We start from the raw sequence: 19,042 nt of genomic DNA on the forward strand, positions 1-19,042 counted from the left end.
GAGGAAATGGCTTCAAGTTGCGGCAGGGGAGGTTTAGATTGGATATTAGGAAAAATTTCTTTACTGAACGGGTTGTCAGGCATTGGAACAGGCTGCCCAGGGAAGTGGTTGAGTCACCATCCCTGGAGGTATTCAAAAAGCGCGTAGACAAGGCACTTCAGAACATGGTTTAGTGGGCATGGTTGACGGTTGGACTCGATGATCTTAAAGGTGTTTTCCAACCTAAATGATTCTACGATTCTGTGACTTTAGCTGCAAAATTAACTAAACCAGGGAGACATACATGGGTGACCTGTCTTCCTGTATGAGTAACAAGTAGGTGCTGGAGGGTGGAATGGAGACATGTTAACGACCAGTGATTATGTACACACTTTTACACATCTCTGTGTAATCATTCATTTGTTTAATAGAAGCATAGAGTATAAATCGCAAGGAACTTACTTAGTAATGCTAAACCTAACAAAGATGTCCCAAGAGAGAAAGAGCAATAGTTATCCCCGTAATGCTGAAGCTGTATCTTCTCTTGATATTACAGAGTTGTGGTGGGGTTTTTGGGTTTGGTGGGCTTTGTCCCCCCTGCCCCCACCCCCCTTCCTTTAGCAAGTGTGTGTCTCCGAGGGGTGGATTTGATCTGTTTTTTCAGTGCTGGATTTGGGCAGTAGAAGGACTTCATGGAACTCCTTGGTCACAAAGTAGTAGCAGATGCTATCCAGGCAGCAGTTGGACGTGGCGATACACCTCGTCACGGAGGAGAAGTTCTTCATAACCTGGAGCAGGAAACAGGTAGCTCCGATTCTTTCCATTATGAACCTGCCAAGTACCCCAAGGTAGGCTGGCAGAAAACATATTAGAAATACAATCAGATCTGCATAAATAACGTGAACAGCTTTCTGGATTAATTTCTCCTCTGGTGAATTTGTGTTTAGATGTTTCTTAAGGTTCCTGATTACTTCCACGGAGCAAAAAGTCAAGATTACTAATGGAAGAGTAAAAACGAAGAAAATGGAAAGCAGGCCCAGAGTAGCGGGTGCGCTGGTGTCCTTCTGAAAGCAGAGGGTGGCATGTCTCTGCCAAAGCTGTAAGGTGGCACCGATTATCACGGAGACCCACAGAAGCCCACAGAGAAGGGCAGCCTTTGATGGAGACCTGAAGGTCCTGGCTTTCAAGGGGTGCTTTATAGCAATGTATCGATCAATGGAGATAAATAAAATTGTGTAGATGCTCACTACCATATTGATAAAATACATTGCTTCTATAAACTGGCAGAGTTCATCTCGGGTTGACTTATTCCAAAGCAAATAAGCCATGGAAGGCAAGGTGCAGATGACGAAGCAGTCTGCAAAGACTAAATTGATTACATACACCCTGGTTTCTGTCCACTTCTTTATCTTGCAGAAGAACACCCAGAGGGCAACGGCATTAAATAGTGCTCCAAAAAAGAAAATGATGTTATACAGAACAAATTCAAGGAGACGAACATGGTGATACAGTTCTAGATTTGTGACACTGCAGTTGTTGGACACATTCATTGTCCTGATGTGTAGATGTTGTATGATGTTCTGAGACCTGAAATGGGAAAAGACACGGTAAGACTTTCCTCCTACCTCTTAGCAGATGCATGACTCCTATAAAAAAAGGTATTTAAGTAAATATTTACTTTGTTATGAATGTGAATTTGAGTCTACAAAGCTGGCTTTCTCAGTCAGCCTGTAATTGGGATGCATCCTTTGTCAAGTTTTGTTTATGTTTACTCAGCTTATGCGTAAATATCTCAAGGTACACTTCCAATATGACATGGCAGACAGCTTTTATTAAATAGGGGGATATTGAATGGGGGTGCAGAAGAGCACTTAGAAGAGCCCCAATAGATAGCGGGGGCATCCTGTGGCAATGTGAACACTAATTCCTTAAGACAGGCTGTGCAAACGAGGTGAAATTACCCTTAGCTTGGTTTTGGGCTGGGCAGAGATTGCAGCAACCAAAGCTAAAGACCAGTACAACCCATGAGCAGAAGCTCTTCTACCAGTTCTGCTGGCCTGGGAGACAGACTAGGGGGATGAAGGGCTGCAAGGGCATAGCAGATGTTACTTGGTAGGCATCCTCATGCTCTGGCTCTAACTGGGCAGGTTTCTGAGCCTTTGGGCTGCCTTGCAAACCTGGAGCTCCTGCTCCAAGCTGAGGAAAACAGAGATGAATCTGAGTTCCTGCATCCCAAAGGTGTGCTTGAAAACCTAAGGGAGTGAGTGAGGCACGTGCTCTCCACTTCCTTGGGAAGGGAATGGGGGGGTGGAAGGATTAACCTCATTTTAAGCCCATTCATTCCAGGAGAGAGTACAAGTCTGCAGATGTAAAGCAGAAAGACGCACCTGAAAGAGGAAACACCAGTGCAAAACAACGCATCTGCCATTAAGGGCTACATTAGATGGTTCCTGCTCAAGGCAGGCATCCTGCCACCCTGGGAAATCCATGAGATGTAAATAGTAGGTGCTGAGCCTCTGTCACGCTGGCTACTAGATGTTTCGCAAGAGTATTGGTTGTGTGAAGAGTGTGAGTTTATAGGCTGATAAACATCAGCTTTCATCAGACCCCATCCTGTGCAAAGTGGCTCTATGTGATGTGCACACGGAACAATTCTCTGAACTGATGATTCTGTGTATATGTCACTGAATTTCTGTTTGCATCTAGATGTACTTTGGAAAGAATTTAACCTTTTAATTTAAAATAAGGTTTTTTACCACTCTAATGGGAGAGTGGTGAGGGATCTGGTGAAATCCTACAGCTTTCAGAGATATAGGAAGGGACACCATGACTGAACATGCCTGGTTAAGCAGTTATTTGCCTTAGCAAGCAATGCAGACCTTGCGGTCAGTTGGTGAGGGCACTGCCTGCAAAATCAGACTTCAGTTCTGAAGTAACTGATAAACACACAAATAACTCAGTTGTTGGGGGGATATATAAGTGTCTTGGGCACTAGCAGACTCCTGTGTAGAGCTCTCTTCCAGTTCTTGCGTGCACAGGTCTGGGTTTCCCAACAGAAGCTTGCTGCCTGCACCCTGGAAGGAAGCTGACAGCTGTCACGTGAGGAAAACCTCTCTGAACTGCAGTAAATAGCAGCAGGGAAATACCTTAGATCAAGGGCTGAAGCTGCCACATCCTTATGCTTGCTAACTGCATGCGTCAGATGTCTTTGCTGGCATGGCTGATGCCCAGGTTGCTTTTCATTTGCCCTGGTCTAAAACGCCAGCAGCAGGCTCTGTGCTGAAGTACAATGCAGGCAAACCACTCTGGTGTGCTCTGCAGTGTGAAAGGGCTCTGGCGGACACTGCCTTTGGAGCTGGAGCTGTGTCCCAAGTGCAGTTCCCAGTGTCAGGACTTGCAAGTGCTCCAGGCCACGAGGCAGCCCAGAGGCTGGGAGGAGGAGGGAGGAAATGAGCAGAGGGTTTTAAAGCAGGCCACGTAGCACAGATAGGGTATGGCTGAGCACAAAATATCTTTAGAGATGCAGTTTGATAAGCTAGTGTATCCTGTGGCTGCTGGAAATGCTTAAGGTGGGGTAGATGAGATGGCTGCAGCGTCAGAGAGGCTAGGCAGCAACCTACAGCTGTGAGAAAAGGGTGGAGATGGCTGTAAAACAGTGTCTTGCTGCTGCTGGAGGACCAGGAACAGGCTGGGGCTCGATGGACAAGGTCACCAGTATCATGGAGTGTGTCCTGCTTTCCCACCACCATAGACTGGGGAAAGATGGTCGGCAGCTGTCCCCCACCATGGAAGGTGGTGACCAGCTGGGGCGGAAGGCGAGAGCTGGGCTCATTTCCTCCAGCAGCTCAAGAAGTAGCAGGCTTCTTCCAGACCCTTAACAGAGAGCTTGGAGGAAGAGAAGCAAGGCAGAGGCTGAAGGCACAGTGGGTGTCACAGTAGCACTGTGGTCGCAACCATCCAGTGTTTTTCCCAGCGGGATACCTGTGGGGAAGCAGCTGCACTGGAGGGAGAGTCTTGTGTGTAAAATCCTTCTCCCTCCTTGTGGGGAGAACTCAGAAGTGAGCAGGTATCATAGGGGTGAAGGGTGAATGTGGTGGGTGAAATGGCTAAGGACAGCACCAGAGTCATGGTGGGTGAGGGAAGGGACCCAGAACTGAGCAGAGGGAGAGGAAGAAGGAAATGGGATGGGAAGTGTGGGGAACCGCACAGCATCTTCTGCATCAACTGCCTTCAAACCTGCCACCTCCATGGCAACTTCCCTGATTTTCACCAACATTCCTATAAATTGAATGGGCATTTGTCAGCAAAGATTTAATAAATATGCTGCACGGGTATGAGAATAGACTCAGACAGGGCAGTACTTCACGGGTGTTAATCTAACCACAGGCACTGCTGGTCAGGCTCTGAGCAGTGAGCTGACCTGGGAGGGAAGCACAGACAGAAAGAGTGAGCAGACAAACTGCCTCTGTGGCAGAAGAGCCCTAGGTGAGGGCCCTGCCACAGCACTTAAGTGAGGGGCTTTTCCTCTCTGTTTCCAGATAGCATAAAGAAATCTGGAAACTGCCTGCTCTGACCTTGCTGTTGTTCACAGCTCTCTCAAACACAGTGATCTAAGGCACAGCACTTTTTCTTTTCTTTTTTGAAACTTGTGTACTTTCAGGCTCCTCTATCACTGCATCCCTCAAAAACAGTAATGTACTCACCCTAACCACAGAACTGCTTTGAAAGACCCTGGAAGGGGGTGCAAGTGTTCACTTACACAAAAAAGAAATCTTTTGGAATCACTTGTTTCCCATGTTGGGGTGAATTTAGCTTCCACTTCCCAGCTGCTGTTAGAAAGTAATACACCGTGACCTTCCAGGTGCAGTACCTGGCGAATACCTTGGAATAAGAACAGAAACCGAAAGGGTCAGAAGTCACAATCTACTGCATACACCTCTGCATCACAGGGACTGCACTGTCATGCAGAAACCGGGTGCCTAAGCCTCCTCTGCCTCCTCCCAGCCACAGCAGGACCCTGACCAGCAGTTCACAGAGAGCAAGAGAGAATGAAATAAAGTGATGTTACCTGTAGGTTTAATGCCACAAAATCAGCAGCGGGTCCCACTGGAGGCAGGGCATGTGGGGGCTGTGTAGCCACACATTCTGGCCAGGAGGAGCGGGGCCAGCCAGTGGGGCTGGAGGACAGGCATGGGCTGCCTGCGCAGGGCAGGTGCCTAGCACCAACAGCTCACTAGTACTTGAGGGTTTCTATAGCACCTCCTCCTCCTGCGTAGAAAATTTTACATCAGTTTGGTCTTGAATGTCAATCTGGTGCCCAAATAAATGGTGGCAATGCTTTCCAGTGAGGTCTAGCGCCTCATCATTCAGCACTTTCTAAAACGGCGTGTTCGATGGCTATCAGTGGTACTCAGCAACTGTGGATTTGAAATGCTGTGCTGAAACCTAAGCTAAGCAAGGACAGGGAGATGCGATATCTGGTATTAGATCACCCCATGGAGCTGGAGGTGCAGGGCCCTCCAGCTGAGTGCTAAATTAAGTCATGCTTGCACAGGTCTGGGCAGGGAGGTGGGCACACTGAGCAGCTTGGCAGGTAGTGTAGGCTCTCTATAGGCTGGAAAAAGTCTCCGCAACCCTCCTCAGATGGAGACTGCTGCACCCAAACGGACCCTTGGGATGGGTTGGGTACCTGGGGCAGGGATGGAGCAGGAGATGGCCATGATGGGGCCAGCAGCAGGGCTCCAGCCTGCACTCCTGTTTGAGCACAGGTACAGCCAAAGCACCTGAGCGCTTCAGGCTGGTGACTAAACCAAGGCCTTGGCATCTCACATGGGCGGCAAAGAGCCTCACTTGTCAGACCCTGCATTGACAGAAGTGGAGGGGGGGAGAGAGCGAGCTGTAAGCCCCAAAGGGCTCAGTGATGAGCTATTTAATTGGTGTCGATAATCAGTGTGCAATATAGCTAGTGGGAAATTGTCTCGCTGCCCGCTTACACTTAGTACCTGACCAGCTGTAACAATTCTTCATTGTGGTGATGCTAATAGTGGTTGGCTGCTCATACAATAGCACGATGGGTACTTTCCTGGCTACGTGATCTGTGAGAGAAGAGAAGCCTGCTGGCTCAGGCTTGGGGGTGAGAGCACGCAGGCACTGGTGTGGTGAGCGAAGGGCGGCAGGATGCTGACGTGGGCCAGGTGTCCCTGGCTCGGGAGGCACTAGGTGGCATCAAGCAGAGGAAGTGCTGCAGCACAGCTGTCCAGCAAGGCTATGCAGGGGAGAGGACCTGACAGAAGGTCCTGAAGATAAGACCCACTGGCTCTGCTCCACTACAAGGCTTATGCACCCTGCAGCCACCCTATAACCACAGAGATGTGTGTGCTGATCACAGCCCTCAGGAGGCAACCAGGCATCCAAAGCTCCCAGGTTTGACTATCATGGAGGACAAACCATCAGTGCATAAGGTAGGAGCCACTTAAAATGTCTCTGAACCACACGCTGATAAGACCCTCAGATACCATCTGGCATTTGTGAGGTGCTATGGCGGAAGAGAGAAGGGAAGCGTGCTGTTCTGAAACTGCAGTGGCTCTTTGGGTCACAGCACGGAAGAGGGACTGCAGGTGTTTGAGGCCAGGAAAAAGACATGTGTGAAGAGAGCCACAAAGACTGTGGGAGCTGTTTGCCTGTGGTAGCTGCAGCTGCATTTCCCAAACAGAGGCTGATGCTTTATTTTTGCCTGAGAGCCCAGGATGATGGCCTTCTTCACAAAGTGGTTGAGGTTGGAAGGGACTTCTTGAGGTTTATTCCAACCCCTTGCTCAGTGCCCATTGCCGGGGGCCAGGTACAGTCTGGTTTTGAATATCGCCAAGGATATCTCCACAAATTCTCTGGGCAACCTGTTCCAGTGTTTGATCACCCTGAGAGTAAACATTTTTTCTTAAGTTTAAATGGACTTTCCTGTATTTCAGTTTGTGCCCATTGCCTCTTGTCCTCTCGGTGTCATTGCTGAGAAGGGCTCCATCTTCTTTACTGCCTCCCATTGGGTGTTTATACACATGGATAAGGTCCTTCCGAGCCTTCTTTTTTCCAGGCTGAACAGTCCCAGCTCTTTCAGCCTCTCCTCATAGGAGAGCTGCTCCAGTCCCTTAATCATCTTTGTGGCCCTTCCCTGGACCTGCTTCAGCAAGTCCATGTCTTTCTTGCACTGGACACAGCAGTCCAGATGTGTCTCGCCAGTGCTAGGTAGAGGGGAAGGATCACCTCCCTTGACCTGCTGGCAACGTTCATGCTAATGCAGCCCAGGATGCTGTTGCCTGCCTTTGCCGCAACAGCACATTGCCGGCTCATGGTCAGCTTGGTTTCCACCAGGATTCCAGGTCCTCTGCACAGCTGCTTCCCAGCTGGTCAGCCCCAGCCTGTACTGGTGCCTGGGGTTGTTCGTCCTCAGGTGCAGGACTTTGCACTTCCTCTTGTTGAACCTCATGAGGTTCCTGCCAGTCCGTTTCTCCAGCCTGTCAAGGTGCCTCTGAACGGTGGCACAACCCACTGGTGTATCAGCCACTCTCCTTGGTTTTATATGATCTGCAAACTTGACGAGGGTGCACTCTGTCCTAGCGCCAGGCCATCATTGTTTGGCATCTTCATTATTTGCCCCAGTCTTGACCTCCAAGGGACTCCACTAGGGACGGGCCTCCAGCTGGACTTCGTACCTTGGAACTTGGCAGTTGAGCCAGTTTTCAGTCCACCTCACTGTCCATTTATCTAGCCCATGCTTCATCAGTCTGTCTCTGCATGTATTAAGGGAGACAGTAAGGCTTTCAACACTAAAGTTGAGATAAACAACCTCCACTGCTCTCACTTTATCCACCAAGCAAAGTCATCTCTTTAGAGGCAGCTGTCAAGTTGGTCAGGCATGATTTTGTAAATCCAATCACCTTCTTGTCCTCCGTATGCTTTTAAATGGTTTCCAAGAGAATTTCATCCATCTCTTTCCCAGGAATCAAGGTGAGACTGGCTGTTGTGGAGTTCTCTGGATGCGCCTTCCTGCCTTTCCTGAAGTTAGGGGTGACGTTTGAGTAAGTCAGCAGTGTTAAAGGGAAGAGCACACCGTGAGTGCCAGCCCACATGCAGACCTGGCTGTAAAAGGAGAGGAGATGAGCAGCAGTAGGGAAAATAAAAGGAGCAGGCTAAGCTTTCCTATGGAAGATGCCAGCTCCCCCTCTTCGTGCTGCTATACAAAAATCTGGGTGCACTGGCTGGGACAGGAGCAGTTTCAAATAGAAATGCTGCACTGAGTGTGCTTGCTGCAGCCCCTCGAAGCTGCCGAGTGGATGCGCTGACTGAGGGGAAGCAGAAAGGCAGGGACACCCATCTTCCAAATGGGTAGACAAGGTTTTGAACTCTGAAATGCTAAGTGGACAAAAGCCACAGACCAGTGGGGAAGGGAGCAGATACCTCCCTGGGGCTTTGCAAGGGGTGATGCTTCGGGGTGGCAGGATGCTTCAGTGTCTGATGGTGTGGCATGATGGAAACGCTGCAGTGGAAACCATTAAAGCACGGTGCTTTCCCTTCCAAGGGAGACTTGTTGACAAGTGTGTTTGTGTCCGCAGAGTGTGAGACAACATCGAGATGAGTCACACGAGTGTCAGCTCTGCAGAAATGCAGCTGTCAGCCCCGGGAGCCAGACTGTGCCTTTCTGAGAGCCTGCTGCCGGGGACCTCCACCCACAGCCCCACCGCAACGGGGCCAGACACCCGCTGTGGAGAGAGGCTGTTCCCCCGTCATGGCTGTGCAGGTGAGCTGTCACCCAGGCAGAGCCTGTCGAACCCCTGCACCCCCGCAGAGCGGCTGTTGCACACCCCGTTGCAGGGGGAGTTGTGCAACAGTGGGGCACCAGGGTGGGAAAAGGTGGCAGCACTGGGTGCTGCCATGGGGCTGGGCAAGGTGGCGGCTCAGCCCCATGCGCTGCCTGCGTGAGCTGCCAGGGTGGCCCCGCAGGCAGGGTGCCGGGCAGGGGGACGCGCAGACAGCATCGCGAGAGTAGTGGAAGGGGCTGAGTGTGGCCTTTGCCACGCTGAGGCAGAACTCCTATGTGAAACACGCCAGGCAGTTATGAAGGTGTTTCAGATCAGGTTTGCCATGGCACACATATGCAGTGCTACCACCCCGGTGTGTCTCATCTCATCCTCCTGCTCCTCTTCATCACAGCTCAGCTCACTTTCCAATCCTTCCTGTCACTGACTTAAACAGATGCAAATGCCTTTGTGTAAGGGGACTTCTGTCTCAAGACTGTCAAGTGTGCCCTTGATGCCGACATAAGCCTTCCCAAGGCAGCACTCCGGACTGGCAGCACAGCAAATTATTGTGTTGAAAAATGTCTAGTGGGTCATAGGAAACATCCAGGTTGCCACATACACACTTGTGCAAACATGTCCTGCCATCTCAGTGAGTGCTAGGCAAGTGAAACCAGGCTGCAGAGAGCAGGTTGCCCCCATGCATACTGACACCGCTCTATTTCCCAAGGCAGCTGTGCCCACCATCCGTCACTCCCAAAGAAGTCCCCTCCATGGCAAGGTGGGCACAAGAGCTTCGGTTTCTCCTGCTCCCTGTATTTGCACGGAAAGCAAAGCCCTTGGCCTTGGCTGTCTCCATGCTGGTGGCGCCCACAATCACTGTGATGTGCGAGGTCGGTGATGAGCCCTGCCGTGCAAGGCAGGACGAGGGTGAGTGGTGACTCAGGTCACATGCCTGTCACTCACCTACACACAGCTGTGGTTGTCTCACTGCATGGTAGGGGCCAGGGAGCTCCTGTAGGATGGTGTGGCTCATGTGGTGGGCACCTGTCCTGCTGCCTATAGGGCACAGAGGTCTCCCTGGGGGAGCCTGAACACAGTTTGAGGCAGGCTGTGGAAGAAACCCTGCCCATAGCCTAAGTGATCATTGAGCAAGCTGTCAGCAGGGTCCATCCAAGCTCTGTCATCCACGAGCAGGTCTTAGGAGGACAGGTGAGAGACAAGACAGCTGAGTATGCATCCTTCTATCTCTGAGAGACAGAGACGGGGTTGGTGCTGCAGTCCAAAGTCAAGCTGTGAAGGGGCATGCACCTCTTGCTGGCCTTGCTGCCGGCAGGACTGACTGCCCAGCCTCCACTAGGTGTGGCAGAAAGCCCTGAGTGGCTCCCACATGGTTTGGTGACCCCCTCAGATGGAGACAGCAGGATGTTATGGGTCACCTGTTCTAGCACTGAACCTCAAGGACCGGCTGAGGTAGGTGTGGTGGGATCCATCCCTGGCTGGACTCACATGCACTGCCTCCTGTCTGGGAGCTCTGCCCCCCTCACGGACTGGGGAGAGCAGGGTGTCCTCCAGGGGACAGACCCTACCAGCCCTGTGCTGGGTGGCAGCATCCGCAGTTTTGTGTTGCAGGGTACAGCCTTTGGCAAGCAGAGGAGGATATGAGCCTCTCCAGAGATGGTGGCTGTGATGGTGTTGGTGCAGCCTTGTGTGCTCTCATGAACATGCATGAGGCTGCAGTTGGCAGTGGGGATTAAGAAGGTGGTGGCTGACAGTGCCAGCACTAAAAGGAGATTGAACTCAGCCCATGGAGGAGGGAGAAGGGAAGGATGGGTGTTTCATGGTAGAGGGTTGGAAGTGCAGGTGAGAAGCAGCTAATTTGGAGGTGGTAGCCTAGGAAAGAGCCCCAAAGAAGGTTGTAGGCCAGGAGGGTGAGGTGGCTGGCAGAGAAGACCATGGATGTGGGGACAGAGATGGCGACAGGCCGGCCGTACGGTCAGGACTGATGTGCTCCACCCTGCACAAAGGTTGGAAGTGGCCAGGAGATGCAAAGACATGGCAGGAGAGGACCTCTTGGCTGGTGGCAGCCAAACAGCACTGGGAGATGGTAGGTCTGTGCCAGTAAGGCCAGTGGCACCTGCCTGCAAGCAGAGTGTCTAGCCTGGACACAGGGATTTGGTCCTTCAAGGAAGACAGGAGAAGGCTGTGCATGCCAGGTCCTCCTGAGGACCTGTATATTTTCCTGGCATTTTTCACCAGTCTCCCACTGAATCTTAGTGCTGGAGGATGCTAAACTAACACAAATTACATCTGTTTGTGTTTTGCTAAAATATAGTACATTAAGCAGGACTAGATGATGTGGTTTTGGTTGTGGTGTGAAACAGGGGCAACGCCTACATGGGATGCTGCAAACCTTCACAAGACAGCTGGGGTGACCTTTGAAGGTACCACCTTTTCCACGGCAGCAAGGCAAAAACGCCCTTCACCTGGGTTGGTTTTTTTCCTTCCCACCCCTCAACCATGAGCATTTCTTTCCTACATTATCAATTTGAAAAGTCACTTTGCTGTGCAATCCTTTGGATGTGGAAGGTCTTCACCTTTATTAAAATTCCAAATTCAAAGCTTAATTTATTTACAATTTACATTCACCTGTCCAAGGAGAAGGAAAACAAAGATGATGTAAGGATAGCATTGTTTGTAAAGCCAGCCGTGCTTTATTCAAGGGCTGGCTGCAGTAGTACCTCACTTGTACAATGCTGTAGAAATATATCATACAGGTGCTTCTGTTTTGAATGAATTTGAAGTATGACCTGCACACATACTGGACGTATCATTAGTGCTCTTCAGGCTGCACATCAGCCTATTCAGCCTTGTTAATGTTGATGCTATAGACTCACATCATTGATTTCGTGAGCTGGAAAAAAAACCTCCTTTTGCTGTTACGGAAATATAAGAACCATTTTGTTTCTGAGCACCCTGCACTGGAGTGGAGATGTTTCAAGAGCTCCAGCAGATTTTTTTATCTCTTTCACTCAACCACAAGACACACACATACACAAAAATATTGATATTTGCTAATGGGAAGGAACAGAGGAGAGTGGAGGTAGGGCTGGTAATTGTAACACGTGCTCACCTGACCTTGTCCTGCTCCCAGGAGAACAAATTGGTTTGTCCTCTGCTTTCACCAACTGGTCTGTAATTTGCCTGTAGTTAGCCTCCTCATTGCTAGGAGAAGAGGAGGCACCTTCAGACTAGGAGGAGCATTCACTTCTGCAGTGTAGTACATGCGAGTGTTAAAGGCACCACACGCGCTGCTGCCTCGTCCCAGGTGCAAGGGTGGCACATCAGCACACCATTAGCCTTCTTGGGTACTGAGGTGTTGGTGGCTCCAGCACAGCACTGCTCAAGACCATGAGCTAACGGTGCACTGTGCACCCATAGGCACGCAAAATGGAACAGATAGAGAGATCATAGAAAAAAGTCAAAAGCTAATGATACGGGGCCATTTTCTCATTTTCAAAGTCACCACTTACTTAGGGTCCCATGTCCTCAGATGATCCTGCCTTTACGGACAAATGACCGTATGCTGCTATACAGACCCAGTACACCCAATACAGCATTAAACTGCGAAACTTTTGCTGCAGGAGGCCAGAGACAGGAAAGCAGACAGAGGGTTCACAGAGGTACAGCAGGGAAGAATGTTCCATAAACATGCATTTTTCAGAAGGAAAATTATCCCATCATTTAAGAACTAGCAATGACTGCAAAGGAGAGAAAACAAATTACATTCAAATCCATCTGTGAGAGACTGAAAGAGTTAATGTCTCAAACATTGTGGTGGGGCAAGTTCTGCTTAAAGACAAACCCTGCACAGCAAGGAACCAAGGTGAAAAGCCCATCAGCTCAGACATCAGCAACAGGAGAGGGAGGGCGTGCTGGAGGGTGCACAGCTCCCTGTTCTGATGAGCTGTTCGGATACAAAGATCAAACAATGGCCGTGTCTGCAGGGAAGGAGAAGTTACTCCACAAATGACCCCCAAGCCCAAAGGCTCACAAACTGCTCATTAGCCTGACAAGTTCGGGTGCCTGCCCAAAGGAGGGGCAAGGATGATAAAAGGACACGAACTGAAGCCCCGGGTGCACAAGCCCACCGGAACTGGACCCCTCGGCTGACTGAACCAACGCTGGACCGAGGACGAGTGAAATCTTTCTCTCTTCCTTTTTCTCTCTGTCATCTTCTCTCTTTCCTTTTCCACAATCCCTACACCTCATCTCTTTAAGACATAAAACTGTTGACCAAGTCTGAGACTAAGAGTGGATCCAGCCGCCCCTGCGCCCTTCTCTGAGGAGGAGTCTGGAAAGCAGGGGGGTCTGCTCTGAACCTTGTGACTCAACAGGAGGGATCTCCTTATTCCCTGAATTGATGTATATGGTTACCCTGGGTTACACAGTTTACAGAAGTAGTCTTATGCCAATTCCTGTTGTGAGAAACCCTGCCACCTACTACCATGACTCCCCAGTTCAGTTTGCTTCTGTCATGAATAAAATGTTTAACTGATTGGTGTCGTTTCATCTTAATTTAGCCCGAGGGAATTTCGAATTAAACACGACTCCCTGGTCTGTCCAGTCTGGGTCATGACACCATCTTGCATTGGTCGTGAAAGGTGATGATGCCTGTGTACCAAAAAAAGCTGTTGTTTCATCTGATCTGTTTCCATTTCCTGAAATGGAAAACAAATTTAGGAATACAGTTTAATACATGAAAATTTAGGAATAGCTCATTTACCCTTTGATTCAATATTTTCAGAAGGCCAAGGAGCTAACTGATTCTAGAGAGGGAGGTTATGCAGAGATTACTAGTGCCAAGGAGTTATATTTTAATCTCTTCTTCATTACTGCATACCAGAAAAACCACCCATGTTGCTGCTGGAGAGGTGACCCATGCGCAGGAAGGTAGCAGACAGATAAGCAAAAAATTGCAGAACCGCATTAAATAATACGACATGGCAGCCTTATTAGTGATACGGCGGTGATGGCTGATAAAGCATCCGTGTCACAGCATCACACAGGGTGCTGCCTGCACACCGCCACCGCTGCTCAGCAGTGCTTGGGCTGGCGTCCTCAACATGCTGCACCAAATGGGAGGTGGAAACCCGGCAAAGAGCGTTTGGTGGCGGGTCCCTGAAGCACCAGCAGTCAGCGACAGCCCCCGCCACCGGGTCAGACTGGCATGGAGGAGTCACTGGGTGGTGATCTCCACCTGATCCCCCAAACACCACAGGTGATCTGTACCAGACTGCCTACCAATGTCACTACAAAACCCAACATGTGAAGTCATGTATGGGCTCAACCACACCATCCGTTTCCAAACCATATGTGAGGCATAAGCTGTGCCCACCTAACCAAGGGAGCTGGCAGCAGCAGGTGGATGTGACAGAACTGTGCTGAAGGACTTAGGCATGGTGTTTATCCCTTCTGCATGAACATTACACCACATGAACACTGTAAGCACCTGTCCCAGTGAAGATCAATGTCTTGTCAAGGATTAAGTGGCTAAATACTTGTTTGTTTCCTACCAGAGATACACCAGATCTGTCAATAACATTACACAGCTCCAAAGTACTGGGGCCAGAGGACACACCAGCTAATGATGACAAATGGGTTTTTCCTTCCTGTGTATGCTACCAAGCATTCAATATAATTAAACTGTGCAATTGGAATAACAAGATTTAAAAGAAATGATGCTACCCTGAGCCTGCTGGGTGGTGTGAGCTATAGACCTGTCTGTGCATTTATAGAAAATGTAATACATCAGTGATTGGATTGATTGGTAACTTTTGCAGGTCTGCCTTTTATCTTAAAAGATTAAGTTGTTCATGTTTGCTTGCTTTTCAGGACAGAGAAGCATATAAGCATATCTATAAATGTCAACGTTTCCTTTTTCTGGACCTGTGCTGACATATTACGGTCAGAGAATAACACAAAAGAGCAAAGAAGGTGAACTTGGCCAATGAGCACAGGCTCTGGGAGATGGGCCTATTTCCCCCTTGCATGGACACAAAGCAAGGAAAATGTGGTTTGGGAAGTTCAGCTCCAGACTCTGCCACTGGAGTTTAGTTTTGAGCTTGGACATCTTGGCTTTCAGCATCTCACAGTTAAAACACGTGTGAGGGAGCAGAGCTGAAAGCAACGCACCCACAGAGAGCCACTGATTTGCACCAAGGCATTTTTCACTCTTACTTAATTGCTTATTTACTCTGTGTTATCCAGCTACTCATCACCGGTGAGAATTCAATGTGGCATGAAGCTTAAAAACCCCTGATATTGTGCCACAGACAGCCTTTTGTCCCAAGCCCTGAAAATGGGACAGCTTTGCCAGCATACACATACCCTCTGTGGGCCTCCCACTTGAAGACCTCCATGTTGTCTAGAAACAAAACTTGGGCAGGAAATTTGGCCAAAAAGACACCATCCAGTGGTGGTGGCTGCTCTCCTTTGCAGCCCTTATCAGCACAGAGCAAGCACAGGGCTGTGCAGAGCAGCGTGCTGTGGGCGTCAGGGAGTGCGTGAGGAAGGCAAACCCAAGAAACCCATAAAGTTGTGCTGGACCCCATTTAACTACGAAGTTCATTTGGTGGCTGGGGTTTTGTCTGCTTTGCTCCATTACATTTCTTCTGTGTGATAGCCTGTCACCACAGCTTCCTACTCAGGAAAGCAGCAAATTTTCCCACAGCAACTTTGTGCAAAGATCTGACCACATTGAATTTTCCAGATGCTAGTGATATGGACCCTGAGCCTGCAGATAAACAAACACAGACCTTCTTACGACTTCAATGCCATCTTCTGCCTATTCAGGGCAGGGTTTCACTTGGTGTTAGTCAAGTGACTTCTAGACCTGCTGAAGTTTTGTTGTAATAGTCACAACAGCCTTTTATTTGGGTACCCCCACCCCTTTACGTCTCCCTGTTTTTAATGGTTTATATACTTTTAACAGTTTAAAATGCTCATTTATCAAAGTATTGGTGTTTATGGAAAAGGAAAGCCTTCCTGTGGGAGGTTAGTCCTCAGGAAACATCACAGGTATCTCCTGACTTCCTTATTCAGCAGGGCCTGTCACTGAAACATAGTGATGTGACCGACTCTGCTAGCACTTGTCCAGTTGCTTCAAGAGATCTGAGATGGGTTAAAGCACTCCACATCTCTCCCAGCGATGGGCCTGTGTTAGCAGATTAGTGCTAACCATTCATGAGATAACATTTTGGGGTTACTTGCTGAGAGTCTCCATCTGCTGCTGCTGTCAACACTGCTGCACCTGTGGAAGCTCATGAGAAATCCCCACCTGAAACCTGAGGTTTCTCAGCAAATCTGCTGCTAGCACTGTCTAAAATGCACTCTTAAAATTCACCCTCTAATGCAATACTTTATAGAGAGCAAACTTGTGAACCTTTGGGTCATGCTGCAGCAGGAACCTCTGGGGACACTTGTGCTGCTGCAAATTGCTGATGTGACTGCAGACAACTGCTTCTTTCCAACAGTCCCTCAAACATGCTATATTCATTTCACTGAATCAGTATCTTTTTGGCATTTCGACTAAGATGTGCAGTTACTCTACTCACCGTGGCCTGGAGCACAGTAGAGTATGTCTCACACACATATGAAACCTCTCATCTAGTAGATCTCCTCTCCTCCCTGAAGTAAAAGGTCACGGAAAAATCAAACTCTTCTGCTGACATTGCCAGAAGGCATACAACAAAAAGTCAGATGTATTTATTTTTTGCCTCCTAGACCCTTAGGTTTAAAAACTTGCAGGTGTAGGAAATAATTCTGCATGGATTACATTACGTTAATTTTTAAAGCAATTTTCTAACTTGCTACAAGGTGGCAGAGTTATAAATTGGTTTTATTGAAACTCTGGGCTCCTAAAACACAGTTACTATTAGTGTGCCCATAACCCTTAGTCACTGTAGGCAGAAGGACGTTGATCCTATGTGGCTGCGAGCACATACCTGTCCACCTGAGCCATGTAAACCTGTGTGTATATTCAGTGAGCTGGCCCTCAGCAGTGACACTGTGGCAGGGTCTACTGCATGGGCTCAGCACACTGCTGAAGGGGCACCAGCCACACGGACAGGGTTTCCTTCAGTGTGAGCAAGCCCATGCCCTGTGCCGAGGAGCCACCAGCAGCGAATAAACCAGGGTGAGGATGGAAGGGGGCTCTGGGCACAGCAGGATGGAAAAGCTGTGACAGGCACCTCCAGCACCAACCCTGGCCCAAGCCCTCCCACCCTCGCACCCCACACCGCTGCGACCTGCTGCCCCACAGCCCCTGCATCCGTTCATCTTTTTTTCCCACCGCCAAACTGTAGTTTCCCGGAGGATTGCTTCCTTTTACTACTGTTGAAGGTTAATGCACAGGCTCAAAGGCAGGGGACTGCTCTCCCCAGCAGAAACCACCACTCTGAGAGAAACCCTCTTCTCCAGGACTATTCCAAGCACACTTTTCCCTTTGACCTTTCCAAATTCATGGACCTCACACCAAATGCAGGCTGTATTTTGTTCCCTCTTACACTAGCAGAAATCCAGAGTGACACTTTAACAGCTGGACAGACCTAGAGCCTCGTATAGAAATACCTGGGGCCAGTAAATTCAAGCAAAACAATGTCCTCTGCTTGAACAGGGAAGAAATTATTTGCTCAACTTGCTTATGTGCTGAATTCAAAAAGTCACGGTTCCTCCTTTCCCTTCCTCTCGGTTACACTCATTTCATTGAAAACCTTTTGTCACAGGAAATTTCTGCTTGATTTGCTTTCCTGATTTTGGATCATTGCATTGCTTTTCCTCTAAACAGCAATCAATCTTCATTTCGCTTGCAGGCTATTTTGCAGTAGCTCTGTGGGGAATTAATACTACTATTTTTCTAATCATCCTGTTGGATGCTATAACAACGCAGGTCACCAGAAAGTTATATTCAGGGGAAAACAGTGTCTGAACTAGGTGTCTAAAGGTCATTTTTTAGCTCTGTGTCATCATTTGCAGCTTAGACAGAGTTTTTAAGTGTGAGAGTTTGCACCCTCTCCAAAATTTGGGTTAGCCCCACAGTGTGTGGGCAGATCCTTGCGAGAGCAATGTTTCCTCTTGACATTTGGGTACTTACAGCTCCCACAGCCTCAAGCCCCTCTCCAGGGAAAGGTTCAGCCCATACCTGAGAGGGAGGCAATCATCTGTACTAACGCAGGAGCACCTGAAGTCCTAAACCCAGCTGGGGCTATTTTTAGGTCCTACACATACACAATAAAAGTCGTTCCTGCCCAAAACAACTTGGGGTTTAAAATCCCCAGTTCTGAAAACACTGGCATGACTGGCATGAGTCAAAACACGGCACAAGCAGCCCTACCGGTGAGCAGCGCCTGGTGTTGTACATGTGCCCAAAGCAATGGCACATGATGAGCCCTACCTGCTGCAGCCAATGGCCCCACCGAAGCGTCGGCATTCAGGACAGAGCTTTTGCTGTATTTTTTTGATATTTCAGGATAGGTCTTTGCAACCAGCACTCTGTACTTATAAAGTTTGAAATGCCAGAGCTTACAGCCCTGGGTCTTGTTGAATAAGTACCCGTGCAGCGTTTCCAACCCAACGGGAGTCTGCCGTGGTACTCACGGTGTGTGAACCTTGTTGTCTATGTCTCCTGCCTAGGGGACGCACACAAATTAATAAAGCTTTGCCATCTTGATCTGCTTGTGTGAGCAGGGATTGGCAGGGCGGTTTCAGGGCTGAGAAGAGTTGATTTTCCTGCGAGCAAGCCCAGCTCTGTGGCAGCTGAGCTACACTGCTGAGGAGACGGCAAGGGCTGGTGTCGTGCAGGGAGGGGGAACCAGAAACTGCAGGTTTGCCCCATTGTAACCCCAGCAAATGCAGGCGTTTACTTACAGCTGCTGAGAGTCTCTTCAGCTCTTCTAAAAAAACCCCAAACTCCACAATTATCACTCTGTTTTATGGGATGGGCTTCTTGCCCTCATGCTCTTTGATGTGTCTGGTGAGTTTGTGCCCATCTTTGGTACCTTGAGCTAAAGTGCTTTGCTGACACCAAGGTTAAATTCATCTTGGGGAACAGAGGCTCAAATTAATTTTAATGCAGCCAAAGAGGGGAAACTGGCTCATTTGCGATACTGACGTCTGTCTGCAGATGTTCCCATCAATACCATGACTATTAGGTGTGAATAACACCAGGCTCTGGGGAAATTCACTCTTTTATTTTGACCTGTTTGAACTGGACA

General features: G+C 49.1%; 1 protein-coding gene across 1 annotated transcript; it reads right to left on the reverse strand.

Moving 5' to 3' along the window:
- Positions 1-505: 505 nt before the first annotated feature.
- Positions 506-17,003, reverse strand: LOC115347752 (G-protein coupled receptor 35-like). Its single transcript, XM_041126966.1, has 2 exons — positions 16,385-17,003; positions 506-1,566 (listed from the first exon to the last, which is right to left on the reverse strand). Exons 1-2 carry the CDS (start codon positions 16,420-16,422, stop codon positions 597-599), a joined length of 1,008 nt encoding a protein of 335 aa, XP_040982900.1. The 5' UTR covers positions 16,423-17,003; the 3' UTR covers positions 506-596.
- Between the last annotated feature and the right edge of the window lie 2,039 nt (positions 17,004-19,042).

This window comes from Aquila chrysaetos, chromosome 10, assembly GCF_900496995.4.
Source record: "Aquila chrysaetos chrysaetos chromosome 10, bAquChr1.4, whole genome shotgun sequence".
NCBI lineage: Eukaryota > Metazoa > Chordata > Aves > Accipitriformes > Accipitridae > Aquila > Aquila chrysaetos.

Coding starts and splice junctions, on each gene's coding strand:
- LOC115347752 (XM_041126966.1), bottom strand. CDS start 16,422: ATGTGTGTGAGACATACTCTACTGTGCTCCAGGCCACG. Junction 1,567..16,384: donor CTACTGTGCTCCAGGCCACG/GTGAGTAGAGTA, acceptor TTCCCATTTCAG/GTCTCAGAACATCATACAAC.